Source organism: Centropristis striata, chromosome 11, assembly GCF_030273125.1.
Source record: "Centropristis striata isolate RG_2023a ecotype Rhode Island chromosome 11, C.striata_1.0, whole genome shotgun sequence".
Lineage (NCBI taxonomy): Eukaryota > Metazoa > Chordata > Actinopteri > Perciformes > Serranidae > Centropristis > Centropristis striata.
The window spans coordinates 31,016,857-31,033,269 of record NC_081527.1 but is presented as its reverse complement, the minus strand read 5'-3'; the positions used below and the strand labels follow the sequence as shown (position 1 = coordinate 31,033,269).

Here is a 16,413-nt window from a genome sequence, read left to right as displayed (position 1 = left end):
TGGGTGTGGAAACATGCCTGAAGAACTGATGCTGGTTTGAAGGCAAAGGGTGGTCACACCAAATATTGATTAAGATTTTTTTTCTGTTCACTCACTTTGGATTTTGGTAAAAATAAATTATTAAAATTTCTATTTTTGAAAGCATTCTTATTTTACAGCTTTTTTCCACATCTGCCTAAAAGTTTTGCACAGTACTGTATATATATTTTTCAGTCAGACAACTCACGTTATGCAGTATATGTTTATTGCAACAGCAGAACATATTGGATTTGGCGTCTAGGCTCCAACCTCAGTTACATGAGGTATTGAGGTAAAATCCCCCATCAGAGCCTACAGGTGGATGCTGAGAAAGCAAGTGGCAATACAGATACAGCAACAGCAGCAGCATTGGCATGCAGAGGGAGAGTTGAGGATTACTCTCATCTTAAATAGAGCGCCAGATTGGATAGAGGGTGTGTTCTGTCGGAGGATGTATGAGGAGTGGGGCATGTCATGTGTATGGCAGCACAGCTTGAGTTGCCTGCATGAACTAGCTTACAGGCGTTGCTCCATTATATCCTTACAGTATATTATATTATATTATATTATATTATATTATATTATATTATATTATATTATATTATATTATATTATATTATATTATATTATATTATATTATATGCTTTTTAGGCATTTCATTTTTTATTTTGATTTGAATGATTTATTTCAAATATGCAACAACAATACAATAATAATAATGCATCAACAGGAGTCAGCCCTAGTGACTCCTGCACTGATAAGGCCGCCAAGCACTCTAGAAGGCATTTAATGCTTTATTTAGAGAGAGACAGAGATGAAAGCAGAGACAGAGGGGAAGCCTTGCAACAGACTTGGACCCGGGCTGCAGCAGTGAGGACTTTATGTTGTGCACGCTACTGATCTGAGCTACTGGGACCCCTCCTAAGTATAATTTTTAACAGCATAATTTGCAGTAAGCATCCACCCTGTTTCCAGCTAGTGATATGTAAGCCCTAAAATGACAGTTTCTCATGTTAACACCCACCCACACACATTATAACACTCTGCTGCGGTGCTCTTGAGCGGGAACTTGAATCCTTTTCATCTTTAAGGATGCTGCTTCGATCTGCACTAATATCACCTCAATGTTTTCTTACATCCTGGAAATTGTATTTTTTGCCATTTTTCAACACAAATATACCACAAAATATTTAACAAAAAGGCCTTTTCTGAACTTTGCACATTTGACCAACTCCCTCCACCTCTCCCTCTTTCAATTAAATAATGCTTTGTCACCCTTTTCTGAGGCAGAATAAGGGGCCGTATTCACCTCACGGACGTCCGTCTTTATGTGTTGGAGCTTAACAGGACGCTCCGTACAGACGCTCTTGGACACAGCAAACGCTGGGCACAGAAACTCTGAATAGGGGGCTCTGTGGTGCCCCCCAAAAGAAGAGTGCTTGTGTGTGTGTGTGCAGCAGGGGGTTGGTCTGTTGAGGCCGTTTGTTGCTGTGTGCACGTGTGCCAGAGTGAGTTTGTGCATGTGAGGCCCCAAACATGTGCCTATGTGTGTGTGTGTGTTTTTTTAGCATCGTGCATTGAGTTGGGAGCGATGATGGAACAACAAAATTCAACAAACAATGGTAAAAGACAAAAATTGTTTATTAAACCTCAGTTTTTCAGCCTACTTTCCAAGGCCACAGTATGATGCATTTTTGGACCCTTGTGTTATTCTGATTCCAAATTGAGACTGAGGGGGAGTGGCAATCAATTATTACAGCAATTACACAGACGTGAGGAGTACACAACAGGAATTCAGGAGTGAGGGAGAGAGAGACAGAGGGAAAGAGTAAAAGTGAGAGAGATGCCTCTTATAAAGCCAAGTCCTGTCTCTTTGGGAAGAATTTGCGAGCAGTGAGACTGGACTTTGGGTCAGAAACAGGAGCCAGATGAGCCAGTGACCGCCTCCATAATTCTCCTCAGTGTTGTATCAGTGTTGTCGGACGCAGGCTCCTGAATTTACTCTTCCTGAAGAGTTACAGTCCCAGTTGTGTTGTGTGAGCATGCGTATGACAACAAAGCAGACATGTGGACCAAAGGCTGAGGCTCCGGGCTGCTAACTCCTCTCTGCACCTGCAACCCTCACTGTAAAGGTAAGCAAATGCATTTGTCAGCAGAGTGCAATGAAAAATATCCAAAAAAATCAATTTTGCATGGCAAGTAAAACATTAAATGTATCTTTCAAATCAAGAAATGAAAACTTAATTTATTCAGTTAAGGTAAGTTTCTTGGTTTTTACCTGGATAATGACTCATCCATAAAAGAAATGTGCATGTTTTAGTACAGATTTATAACATTAAGTGAATTGTTGATTTATAGTATGTTATAGTATATTTCATTTATGAACTGATTTATGCATTTACTTGTAAATTTCATTGTTATATATGACCGGTTAAAAGAAACAAAAAACAAACAAATAAAAAAATGTCTAATTTAAGTTTTACATTATTATGTCATCACCTATAAGCTCACAAAAGCCACATTTCCTTGACCTACAGGGGTTTAATTGTGGAAGTATAATCTTCATATTTTCTAGGAAAATCTATAACAAGGAAACTAATTGACATTATGTAGAATCAAGATAATGTAAACAACATGAAATTCTGCCAAGGAAAAGGGCAGATACTGGTGATTTTCTTCATGACGACCACTAACTTTGTTTCACTGGATGCACAGAAATAAAAATTAAAGTATCTGTCTGTCTTCATTCACATCCAATCAGAGCGTCTGATTTTATAGCTCAGATTTGACAACAACAACAACAACAACAACAACAACAACAACAACAACAACAACTGTAAATTTGTTTATCCTGTAGTTGTGGAATACACAAACATGATTTATTCTCTAAATGCAACAAATAAAATAAATCTTTAACAATTATTGATTAAAAAAAAGGAAGAGTTGAGTTGAAATCAGCCAGACAAATTAGGTTTTTATTTCTCACTTGGTTTAGCGCTTCTGTGCACTTCGCTGCAGTACAGTAAGGAAAAACTGAAAACTAGGACCAAAACTAAACAAAACATTTATTTTCTTTTTCCAAGATGTACGTGGAGCACAATGAAAAAATAATAACTGGACCTAATTATGTTTAAATTTCAGTCTCCAGATTAGATGCATAACTTGTACTCTCTCATCTCATATTAGTGTCCTATTCAACAAAGTTGTAATGTGTATTTATGCAAGTTTACCTCCACTACATCACCATCACTACCAGAGTCCAGCATGGGGACGGTGTTAGCTCTGATATGAGGAACAAATATTAATGGAATTTGACACATGACCTGTAGGAAAAAAGAGCGGGAATGAAAGAGATGGATTTATTTTCTGTTAAACAAAATGTTTACACATAGAGTGACAAACTGGGAAGTTATTCTTTCTTTTTTTTAATATAATTAATCACATTTTATTTTGTCAGCTTGTGCAATTCATTTCCATTGTTGATTAAGTGAAATTATTTGAAATAAAAGAAGGAGAGAATACGAAATGGATGTGTGTGTGTGTGTGTGTGTGTGTGTGTGTGAGGGGGAGAGATGAAGGGGGATTACTCCTCACTCCAGAATACTAACGAGGGCCTTTTGTCACAGATCTCTTTCTCTCTCTCTCTCTCCCTTCCTTCCTTCCTTCCTCTCCTCCGTTTTTCCTTTCACTCATCTCACATATATAACTGTACACTCTTTTTCAAATAATTGCACGCAAGAAAACCGCACATACATGCATACAAAGTCATACATGTACACCCACAATCACACACACGCAGAAATACGCATGTAATTGCAATCCCACTCACACACACACACACACACACACACACACACACACACACACGGATGGGCACAGAGTCGTTTTTGTCAATGGTGTCTTTTGTTTCTTTTATCTCAGCTGCTAACAAAGCATTCCTGTGTACACAGAGGAGAGAGAGAAGGAAGGAGAGAGAAAGAGGAAAGTAGAAAAAGAGAGAGGGAGAGAGAGATCAGGAAAACATTCAGCGCCCCTTTGTTTGGCAAAAGAAAAAGTTTTGATTCAGTTTTTGGATCCGGCTCACTGAGGCAGGGCGGTACAGTAAAGTGATGGAGATGGAATACATCCTACTGGAGAGGTTGGTCAAAAATATTTCCCTAATTTCACTCTCATTTTACTCCCATTTGCTCTATTAGTTATCTGATATGTGCCTGTAGTGGAATCCGCGTGTTTCTTTTTTCCTGTGTGTGTCAGGAGAAGATTGGGTGAGAGGCTGCTGCAGAGTTGAAAGAGTGAAGTTTTCAATGGTGTCATTGTGATAATGAAGCTTTCGAGGGGCTCACTCTTGCATAATCACAAAAGTGTGATGTAATTAAAGCTGACTGGTTAGGTAACATAAGATCAGCACTCTGCATGGCAGCTATTTTGATTTACACTAAGTGGCCAAAAGTATACGGACAGCCCTGTTGTATGTCTCTTTTTATAGTTTTAAAGTCCGATTAGTGTTTTTGACCCAGTGCACAAAGGGAAGTCCATTAAGAAAAGTTTAAAAATGTTGTTGTTGTGGATGTACTTGACTCGTCTGCACAGAACAGTGATCTCAACCCCGTCCAACACATTACAGATAAACTGAAACACAAACTATAAGCCAGACCTAAATAGTGGCAAATCATCAATTTCAAAATACATTTATTTATTTATTTTGGCCTGTGACCTCATAAAAAAGGTGTCATCTTGCACTTTGTCATATTTTTAACCAAGAGAGAGATTTTCCCTTTCACTTTGACAATATTTCCCCCAAATAAAAAAAGATAGAGAGAAGATCTTTCCCTATTCACCATCTCATGACCTTGGGACCACACACCTGTATTTAAATGCTGCTGAAGCATTTATTGGTAGTATTAGAATTGAATAATATAATGTATAATAATATGAGTTACAGTACTTTTGCTTCTTGAAGCACTGTATATTTTGCTGATTGCACTTTTGTTGCCTACTTTTAGTAAGAATCTGACAGCAAACTTGTGCTAGTTTAAATTCTTCTAGTGGTATACTGGCCAGATCAAATCGTAGTTTCTAAATAAGTTATTTACTTAACTTATTAACTAAATGAACTTGGCACAAACATTGACACAAGGTTAAAAAAAAATAAATCTTTGTATAAAATAAGTTTTTAGGAAAAACCCCCAACAGAATCCAGGATAAATCCGAGCCTGACCTCTCCGGGGGGTCAGAGGGATCCTCCCCTGGCACTACACAGTACTGTAGATATACATAGTGTACAGTACTGTGCAAAAGTATTAGGCAGGTGTGGAAAAATGCCTAGAAGAATTGATGCTGATTTGAAGGCAAAGGGTGGTCACACCAATAATTAATTTGATTTAGATTTTTCTTCTGTTCGCTCACTTTGGATATTGTTAATTGATAAAAATAAACTATTAACATTTCCACACCTGCCTAAATCAAACAAAAACAAGCTGTATTTTGGTTCTTATTTACATTCAAAGTACAAAACAAAATCCCATTGTGGAAAAATGTATTTTCCTTGCGAGTAAGAAAAGCTACCCTATCACGGCCAGATTTGGCCCGCAGACTGTAAATTGAGTATCACAAAGAATCTGAAGCCATTTCTTATTGCCAATCATCAGATTATGTGGCTGAAGGACAGCAAATCCCTGCAGCCAGGTTCCAAAATCTTGGAACCATAAGAGAAGAGGCTAGAATAAGATATATATATATATTTTTTATTTAACCTTTATTTAACCAGGAAATATCCCACTGAGATTAAGAACCTCTTTTTCAAGGGAGCCCTGGCCAAGAGGCAGCAAACTCAAAATACAGTTACATATTTACATAAGACACAGACCTTAAATATGTTATGAGAAACAGGTGCATATTGTGGAATTGGCCTCAATAACTCTCAGTTTGGATTTAATAGTGCTCAAAGAAATTAAATCAGTTAGTTTCCAGTATTTCTGTAGCATATTCCATAAGGCGCAGAGTAAACAAATGCCCTTTTACTCCGTACGAGCAGATATTCAACAACCGAATATGCCAGGATGTCCCTATACCTTTGGCCACATAGAACACTAATAACAACTTCAGGTGGAGTTTTATGTTTTGCCTTAATGTGTGTGAGAAAGAGAAACAGAGAGACCTTGTGAGGATCCAGAGTATAAAGCAGGAACATACACCTGAGAGAAAGATTGCAAAAGGACCCCTGTGTCCAGAAAGCCAAAGTTTGGCCCTTTTCCTCCCAAACTCTTACCGCCAGCTCCAGTTACCAGTCAGAAGTTCACTCTTTGTCCACTAAAGGCCTCTCTGGTTAGAATCAACACTAAAGCCTTAAAAAACTTTATCAAGATAAACGTCTGGTAAAGATTTCTTTTTTTACCTTAATTGATTCATTCAAGTTTCTCCCCTCTCTTCCAGCTGACAAATGAGACTCTGTGTGGAGGGTTAATGCAGTGCATCTTCATTCTAATTCTTTTCTCTTTCCTTATCTTCCTCTCTTGTGGGTTATCATCTTCCTACCGGCCTTCATGATTTGTTTGACGTAAGTGAGCGTGTCAGTTGTGTGGAGATACAGTAACTGTTTGTCTGTGTGTGACAGGGGACGACTGACAACGGCACACATTCATCCACACAGCACTAAAAACACCTATATTACTGTGGGAATAGTGCAGTTCATTTTCCCTGTGATTGCACAACAAAAATCTTTATTTTAGCTCTTGTTTGATCCTTAGCAATCACAGGCAAGTTAATACTAAGGCCCTCTTGGTTATCATGCCATCGGGCTCTCCCTGACAATGAAAATGACAACACTCACACTGCACATGTCCAATAGAATCGAAACATTTGTTTTCTTTAAAATAATACCAAAAATACACAATTTATTGTAGAAAGACACTGTACAAACAGGCATTATATTATTGTATTATTATATTATAGTACCTTGAACAGATCATAGGTTATGAAAGTTTCTGTTAGAAAAAGTAACCAATACAAAGCTTCAAAATTTGATATTTCTGTCTCATTTAAAATATAGCCAAAAATTGGAATAACTAGATCCTGTTAAAACCATTACATTCTGCACTCCTCTGCAACAAAGTCAAGAGTTTCATGAAAAAAACCTGCAAAGCCTTCCTTGAAATGTATCTCAGCCACTTTGTTTTGGAAGTGAAAACAAAGTTTTCAACCACTGATATGCAACACACCTCAATTCCCATCTCTCTCCATTTTTGCCCTGATAGATACTAAGACACACCCCAGTGGATTTTATATGAACAGTGTGGTTAGCTCGTCACCCAGAGTCTCATATAATTGGATTCATTTTTGGGAACCCCCCTGAGTGCATAATGAGTCACCAAACACTTACTGGGTTTAACAGGAAGAGATGAGTCAGGGAAATTGATGTAATCATCCTCTTATACAGATATTTTGACAATGAGAGACAAATGAACAATTAACACAGGGACACAGGATTAAAACTAGGGAATGTATTTTTCATATTACTGGGACTTTAATGATATATTTCAATAGAAAACAGGCCACTTGTATTATTCAGGTCACACACACACACAGTTTCCTTCTGTGTGTCACCTCAGTGTTTCACTGTGACTGTTTGGTTTCCGTTTGAAAGTTTGGTTCTCAAACTGGAGGTTCACAGGCAACGGCAATATAGATTCTTAGATAAAGAGCTACTGACATACAAAAATATTATAAGCCCCATAAAGTTGTCATTGTTTGCTGAAAAACATCTCTTTAGCCTCTTTAGACTGTACCATACCTGAAATAGATAACTGTCATTAGCTGTTTATTCTAAAGAAACTGTGGTTTATGTAACTGGCAGTTGCTACATTTTACAGCTAAAGATGTTGAAACCAATGAAGAAATGCCTCTTGTTCCTCTAACAGCTGTTAGCATGTTCAGAAATCATAGAAAACCCCCACATTTCTCACAGCGTGACCTTTTTCCTATGATAAGATTATCTCTTAGTAACTAGTAGTAAAATGCTGCCCTTTTCTAAGAGCACCGTGTTGCAATCAAATTTATCAGCCTCTGAAATCCCCCATGATACTCCCTAGTGAAGAAGGGTAGAAAATTTCCAAAACCAGAAATATAACAAGCACGCCCACTTCATGCATCAATGTGTCAGGTGTACAGAGGTGAGAAGAGGCAGGATTTTAAAGTTTCATTCATTCTATGTGACAAAGTATTGTAGGAGGCATTTGTTTAAAACATACTGAGACCCTAATAATTGAAGGGAGCTATGTTCTAGGTATGTTTGCCTTGATTGACAGTTCTCTCAGGCTGCTAGAATCCACTGGTGGTTGTTCTTGACCCAGGGATTTAGATTTTTCTGTCTTTAAATTACTAATTAGATGCCAGTAAGAATAATTCCTAATATCTGCAGAGTTCAGAAACACATCCAAAGTCATAAAATCTAAAAGACTGAGAACTGCGCACATAGAGCACCCACACAGGGTTTTTATTTCTTCTGGATGGTCCTCTAAGGACGATGCACTAGGATTGAGTATTTAGGAAAAAAACTTGGCGAAATCTAATCTCTGTTTCCAGGAAAAATGCCTGCTAGAACAAAGCTTTTTAGCGTTTCTAAACTCAAGTCTGAACTCATTGTATTACTCATCCAATTAATGAGACTGAAGACCACATACCCCTTCTTCAGAAGGATGAGTCAAATGTGGCATCGACAGGAAACTCCCACAACAGGTCCATCAAGTTTCAACTGAAAAATTAGCCAGAAAAATAAAAAACATTTGCGTGTGTATGTGTGGCATTTCAGGTTCCTTTTGACTTGTTTTGCTAATTAAAACTGTAGCCTCCTGCTTTATTATTCTAATGGATGGTTGGGTCTTCACGTGTCTGCGAGTTGCTCTATTTCATTTTGAATGTAATCAATCACAGGTTTAGTTTCAAGTATTATCAGCCTCATTTGAGTTGAATTCCCCGTGAGAATGAGAGCAGCTGACTGCAGGGGACGATACTGAAACCTGCAGTCATCATGGACAGTTTCTAAGTTTGAACCACTTTCAGTAAGACAGTAAAGACACTGCAGTCCATCCCAACGTATCTCAAATGAGCTGATAAACAGCACTGGCCTGTTAACAAGATGAATGATTTCACTAACTAATTAAAATCTCTATTTTTTTATCCATCAGATGACATCTGCCACACCCCCTTCCTCTCGTAGCTCCTCGCCTCAGAAGGTGTGCCACTCCCAAACGCAGACAGACGTTTTAAAACCCTTACTGGGTGGTGGCGCATCTGGTGGTGGCGGGACTCTGAGGAAGAGGAGGCGGGTCCTGTCCAAAGATGGGCGTAGCAACGTGCGCATCGAGCATGTCAGCGGGCGAAGTGCTCTGTACATGCGTGACCTCTGGACAACTTTTCTGGACATGCAGTGGCGCTACAAGTTCTTCCTGTTCACGGCAACGTTTGCGGGGACCTGGTTTCTATTTGGGGTACTGTGGTATCTGATGGCCCTGGTGCACGGAGATCTACTTGGTGAGAGTGGTGGGGAGGTCATAGGTTTACAGGTCATACTGTAGGTTAACAGGTCATTTAATGTACAGTTTGAAGAGTTTGAATAAGTTTTCCAGTTGAACATGAAATATTTTTTCTTTGTACTGCATTCAGTTGAATGAAGGTTGCAAAGGATTTGCAGATCATTGCTTTCTGTTTGTGTTCCAACTTTTTTGGAATTAGGGTTGTATCATCTAATAAAAATATGATCCACAGGCCTTGCTGTAAACATTTTTTTTATGTCCAGTTGAAGCAACAACCTAAAGCAAGCATTACCCCGAATCTTCAGTAACTGCTGTTCGGTTTTTATTTTTTAATGCTTTGAGCAGCATAAACTAAATTATTTTCACCCCCCTCAGAAATCTCACAAATATGTGAAAGCCTCTCTTCTGGCATTGCCATACCAATTTGAAAATGTATATTAGTCTGGAACCTCTCAGTTCATTTTTTATTCCCAAGGAGCCTTAATGACGAACACAGACCAAAATGCAATGCAAATAGATTTACAACCAATCAGTGCAATGAAATATGACCCCCAACCAATAAGAGCAATGAAACGTGTGACGTAGCATTGAGCAAAACATGCAGGTTGGGACGGTGCAAGCTACACTTAAATATGTTTATCAAAACATTTGAGGTGGGAAGGCTTTGATCAGCAGTGCCTAGATTGACAGTTTGATCAATGAGTTAAAGAAGTTGCTGAACGCCAGTCGTCATGTCAAGTCATATTAGATAAACATCTGTGATTGGTAGAGAGAAAATCTGTCAGAATTCTAGAGGGAGCAGACACACAGCTGTTTCCAGAACAAATAACAAACTAAAACCACTTGTCTGTTTTTGGCTACCAAACCTCAGCAACAAAACTGAAACTAGACATTATTAATTATATCAGTTATCAGTTATATTTGATCAAACCACCCCCATGCAGTCATCTTAAAGTTTTTGACTGTTGAGATATGTTTAAAAAAAAACAAAAAAACATTGTCACCTTTTTTGCCAATAATATCTAATTTAATAAAATAAATATAAATATAAAAAATAAAAAGAAGTTGTCAGTGCCTTTTACACTAGATTTCTTGTTACCTGACCTTACCTTTGTTCATGTGCACAAAAAGTCGGAAAGCACCTCTGGTGTAGGCTACTTCATACCGACTAAAGTGTGAAAACAGTTCAAACAAAGTGAGGCTATGACTAATGGTGGTGATGGTTTGTGGCTGGAGGCAGTGTCACAAGGGGTGGATGGAAACAAAAAACAACAGTGGATTTAAAGCAACCATATCTTTAATATGTTTTATTTAATTCAAATGAATGTTACTTAATAATAATAACAATAACAATAACATAATTTCAATCAATCAATTAGTACAGTAAGAGTAAAATACATTCATCCAGTATTTCTATCAGTGTTTATTATACATCTGCTTGAGTGGAAACTAACCGTGATAAAATAAGTGATGACAGGAAATTATTTCATATCTTCAAAGGAACATCTGCTCCTGCCCACTTCCTCTAATACGTTTGCTAAAACTTTTGCTCAACTAAGTGTGAGACTAAAAGTTAAATAATGTCCTGTGTAATGATGTATATCAATACGATATTTTTCAGACAGACACTTCGTTTTTGAGATACTAAAACGACCAGCATGACATGTAAAAAAAACATCAAAACAACAACAACAGCATGAGAACTGTAACTGTTACGATAATATAAGACAGTAGAATAACTCCAACTTTTGTTGCCTTTTCATCCCTGCAGAGTTCGACCCTCCATCAAACCACACGCCCTGTGTGATGCAGATGCAGACCCTGACGGGGGCTTTCCTCTTCTCCCTGGAGACCCAGACAACCATTGGTTATGGTTTCCGCTGCATCACTGAGGAATGCCCAGCTGCCATCATCCTCCTCATCGTCCAGCTCGTCATCACAATGCTGATGGAGATCTTCATCACTGGTACCTTCCTGGCCAAGGTAGTCATAACACATCCAGCTGCAGAGTGAGATAACATCTGCATACCAACATCCAAGCACTTCTTATAGTCAGACACATTGCTACAGAATGTAAAAGAGAATTTGTTTCTTACTCATTTAGAAAAGCAGACGTGCTCCTGCTTTTTCATTCGGCCTCCTTTTGTTTAGAATTGGGGGTTGTGGGCAGTGGATCTTTAGGGGGAGATAGCAGGCCAATGAGTTGTTGCAGCAATTTTTGAGTTGATACCATTCTACACACATTTGATACTAAATTGGACAATTTTATTAATTAGAGAATGGATCAAAATGGCCAAAAACCCTCAAAAATATTACATCAATACACCAAGACCTTTGGAACAACATAGAAAAATCCATGCTGTGATTTCCTGCCAACTTCTGTTCTCTAAACTGCAGAGAAACCCCCTTATTGTCAATGAAAGTAGAAAAGCTGTACATCTTTTGGATGCTCTAGTTTTGTGGTTGTAACGTTTCCTGAGTCTGTGATTATTCTAGCAAGAACATGGTTGGTACCAATGGATACCAGTGTCATTAGATAAGTATCTTCTCTATACCTTAAAATTGAGGGAAAAAAGGGCAGTGCAAGACTCTTACATGAGCCTTATCAAAGATTTTCAGACTGAAACCAGAACTGATTGAGCATTCTCTGCTCAGGTTGCTCGGCCAAAGAAGCGAGGTGAGACGGTGAAGTTTAGCCAGCACGCTGTGGTGTCGACCCACGAAGGCCGACCCTGCCTGATGATCAGGGTGGCCAACATGCGCAAGAGTCTTCTAATTGGGTGTCAGGTTAGCGTGACAACCATTCCTACCAATTCCACTAATTATGTGTAGATTTCATGTGTATGAGCAATAAATTGTTCCCCCTCAGGTGACAGGAAAACTGCTCCAGACATCTCTCACTAAAGAAGGGGAGACGGTTCGTCTGGACCAGAGGAACGTTCCCTTCCAAGTGGACATGTCCAGCGACAGCCCCTTCCTCATCCTGCCCCTCACCTTCTACCACCTCATCGACGACAGCAGCCCCCTGCGAGCCTGGGCAGCCAAGGGTACGTTTGATAATGATGGCAGGATATTTGCTGGGTCATGGTAGTGTATAAGTATAAGTATAATGTATAAGTTCTGTTATCATTGTGGGCTCTGGAATTATGTTATCATATGTATGATGACATTTTGCAAAATTCCAATAATCATAAGTAAAACAAAAAACAAAAAACCCAACAGTGGTGAAAAAGAAGATCATGTGACAGATTGGTAATGTGTGTACTTCCCATATATTTCCTATTTTTGTGGTGAGTGAGCTCAGATGGCATGAATCATTTGCTTGTTAAAGTTTTATGTTTTATTTGGATCTTCACTTACTGTAAGCTGATAGGACTTTCCATTTGTTATCATACATTTTCTGAAATTTGTGTGGGTTTACTTCCACCAGGTGGGGGCTGGACAGATCCAGAGTTGGCAGACTTCGAGCTGCTGGTCATCATGAGCGCTACAGTTGAGCCGACCTCTGCCACATGCCAGGTCCGCACCTCCTACCTGCCGGATGAGATTCTCTGGGGCTATGAATTTCCCCCTGTAGTCTCCCTTTCCCCATCAGGCAAATATGTAGCAGACTTTGCCTTCTTCGACAAAGTAGCCAAGACTAAGACCACGCCCATCTTCAAACCATCCAGCCCCCAGCATGAGTACCAGAGCAACGGGGGTGGGACTGTGCCAGAGGTGTCCGATCCGGAGAAGATCCGTCTGGAGCAGAGCTACAGGGAGAGAGGGGAGGAGCGTGGCCGGGTCAGAGACACTCCTCTCAGTGTTCGCATCAGCAATGTGTGAACCGAAAAAATGGTTGAGGAGGGAATGTTTCACAGAGAGAAACATGCAGCAGACTGCCAAGTTAAATGTTGATTGCAACATCATATCAAAACAGCCCGAGAGACTTTTCTTTTTTAGACTGTTTTGGACTTCTGGAAGATACCTAGGTCCTAGTAGCACCAAATGATGAAGAATGGAAATAGGTAAGACTATGGACTTCTGTCTGGTGAAGTCTGTCATACGTTTGCTGAGATAAGACATGTTTAACTGTATTCATATGATGGCATAACACATTGCATAACTGCAACTACTATTTACATTTGAGTGTGGTGAGTGCACATGCACCTCACATATACTGTATACACTTTTATAACTAAGAAAATAACAGGCTGGATTATTTATTTGCACAGAAAGAAACAGATAGTTCTCACTCAAAAAACGGCCTTATAGGCCTGTGCGAGCAGCTTATTATGACCCATATTTCTGATTGCCTCTAGAGGCTTTTTTACTATGCAAGATGATTCAGTATAAAAAGGGACAAAATCAGCACAGGGAAGTGGCCAGGGGAGGAAGCCGCTGCTTGTGCCCTGTGTGAGCTCAAAAGTCAATGATTAATTATTTTAACTTATTAACGTGGCACATGATCACACCATGATTGGTATGGACTATATGATCACATCATGTGCTACATCACGTATGTAACATCACCAGGTAACTTTTCCTAATCCTAACCAAGTAGTTTTGTTGCCTAAACCTAATCATAAAACAACAACAGCCGTTCAAAAATGACATCATATTAAAAATACAACATACGCAATCTGATATACAAAAATTCACAGTAAAATAGGAAAACAGCTATTGCCTCCATCACCACATTCTTAATTATTCCCTTAAATTCATCAATGGGTATGACTGTAGATTATTTAGAAGATTATTCTGCATAGAAGGAAAATGCATTTCCCCCCAGATCTGTCAAATCCTGTGGTACATTCACAAAAGCAGCCACTTGGAGGAGCATAGCTGGTAACTACAAGAGCTTAGACAAAAAAAAGTGTATAGCGGTAAGCTAGAAGTTTACCGAGTATTACTTTATAGATAAAAACGAACCAATGCTGTTGTCTTCAATTGGCCGATGATGTCCAACCCGCTTGCACAAGGACACCCTTTCAATGAGATCACATCAGTTAAACATCAACTGTAAGACTTTTGAGAAGGCCATAAACTTTTGAGCATTTAAAAGCATTTTTAAACTCAGCAGGGCAGATTGTAATGACTGAAATGCAGTTTGGAGCTCTACCAGCGCTTCCTATGGAGGGAGCATGCATATAAATGACAGTGTCATCAGCATAGAGGTGTATTTTTGCTTGAATGTCCAAACCCAAGTCATCTATATAAGTAGTGAACAACATAGGTCCCAAAACAGAATCCTGATCTTGTGGCCCTTTGTCCATGCAGAGATCGTACAATGAAGTTGTAGAGATTGTCCTGAGACGATAGAGAACGTACGGTTACATTGTATCCATACGTTCTCTATCGTCTCCACCGCATTACATATTTCATATGTAAGGGGTAGCTCGAGAGATAGTCTCAAGACAATAGAGAACCACAAATCTGATTTTCTTGAGATAACTAAAGATATCCCCCAGGGTTTTATTTTGGATGTTTTTGGGTACCCCTTCTTGGGTAAGGAAATTCAAGCAAAAATACACCTTAATGCTGATGACACTGTTGTTTAGGTATGAGGACATGTGGGGAACATAAAAACAAAGATACTAAACTAAGCAAGAAGTGAAGGTGGCAGAAAACCCAGTTTTTTATTTGTGTCCTCCCCCTGCTTAGTTAAATTAAGTTCAGGATGTGTGGTTACTTGGGCAGGAAACACTCAGATATGGGAGAACTTGTCAACTTCCTCTTAAATACATGTTGTTAACACCCACAGACAGTTTTAAGTGTATGTTCCACATTCAACTTCATATAACTTTGTATTTCAGCTCAGTTTCTTTTATTACTGTAAAAACACCAATAAGTAATGCTCTGCCAGTTCTTATAGAAAAGAAACCCACCCACACCCCCTTAACAACACTCCTGTGATATCTTTACACTTCCTGTTGTAGAAGTATTAAAGACTCAGAGAAGACATTTATGTGTATTGTATATATCAATGCACTGTAATATGCTAGTTAAAGCACTGTCTGGTAAACTTATGTAGCACTACAACTGGAATGTAGACAAACTTCAGATTGAACATATTGTGTTCGAGGTGCTCTGTATACTGTATCTCTTGATGGCATGTGGGCATTTTAATGTACTGTATGATTGTTTGTTGTTGCTGTTTCAAAACAGAAAGTTAGCACTTTATGCACCATAGAAAGATTATCATGGGAATTTATGTTTTTAATAACACTAAAAGCACTTACCCATTAAATATAAAAAAATAAACATTGTAAAAAAAATAATTAAATGCTGCTGCACATATATGGATATAAATACCCATCAGGTTATTGTGGGTTGCCAATGTTACTGTAAAAATGTGATTTGAAGTTACTAACATTACTAACTAACATTTTGTCAAAGCCCTTTTTATTTTTCAGTGTAGATGACACGAGGACCAGCTGAGGTGAGTGCTGAGGATGTGAAAGAGCTGTTGGAAGTCTCTAATAATGATATTCTGATGGAAATGTGTGAAATGATGAGTCAGGGATGAGTATGATTGATATGAATCTGTTGGAATTTGCATATGTAACATTTTAACTAACATCAAGCTCTTGAATGTCTATAGTGTTTAAAGTGCAGATGGAGAGACTGAATGAGACAGTTCTCTCTAAATGGTTTAATAAAGCTGATTATAAGTTATTAAAGGCTGTATGTATTTTGTTGCATGTGTTTATACCGGTGGATACAGTAGAACAGTCGAAGCTGATAGAATATATTATAGATAGTCAAACGAACAGCCCTGCCACATAGAGCCACACTGTGCTATATATGGACTATATGTACACCGTGCTGGATTCATTTGTGTAGCTTTCAAATTCAAAGATTTAGTTTAAAGAAAACTTTTAAC

At 38.6% G+C, this 16,413-nt stretch overlaps 1 protein-coding gene across 2 annotated transcripts; it reads left to right on the top strand.

The window, feature by feature from the left end:
* The first annotated feature begins 1,849 nt into the window (after positions 1-1,849).
* On the top strand, positions 1,850-16,210 carry LOC131980574 (ATP-sensitive inward rectifier potassium channel 10-like). Of its 2 annotated transcripts, none has more exons than XM_059344828.1 (6): positions 1,850-2,150; positions 9,201-9,546; positions 11,320-11,531; positions 12,204-12,335; positions 12,418-12,595; positions 12,979-16,210. In XM_059344828.1, exons 2-6 carry the CDS (start codon positions 9,201-9,203, stop codon positions 13,371-13,373), a joined length of 1,263 nt encoding a protein of 420 aa, XP_059200811.1. In that variant the 5' UTR covers positions 1,850-2,150; the 3' UTR covers positions 13,374-16,210. The 2 variants fall into 2 exon arrangements, with proteins under 2 accessions (XP_059200811.1, XP_059200812.1); XM_059344829.1 differs by lacking the exon at positions 1,850-2,150 and adding an exon at positions 4,042-4,156 and having other exon boundaries at positions 9,233-9,546.
* Positions 16,211-16,413: the final 203 nt, after the last annotated feature.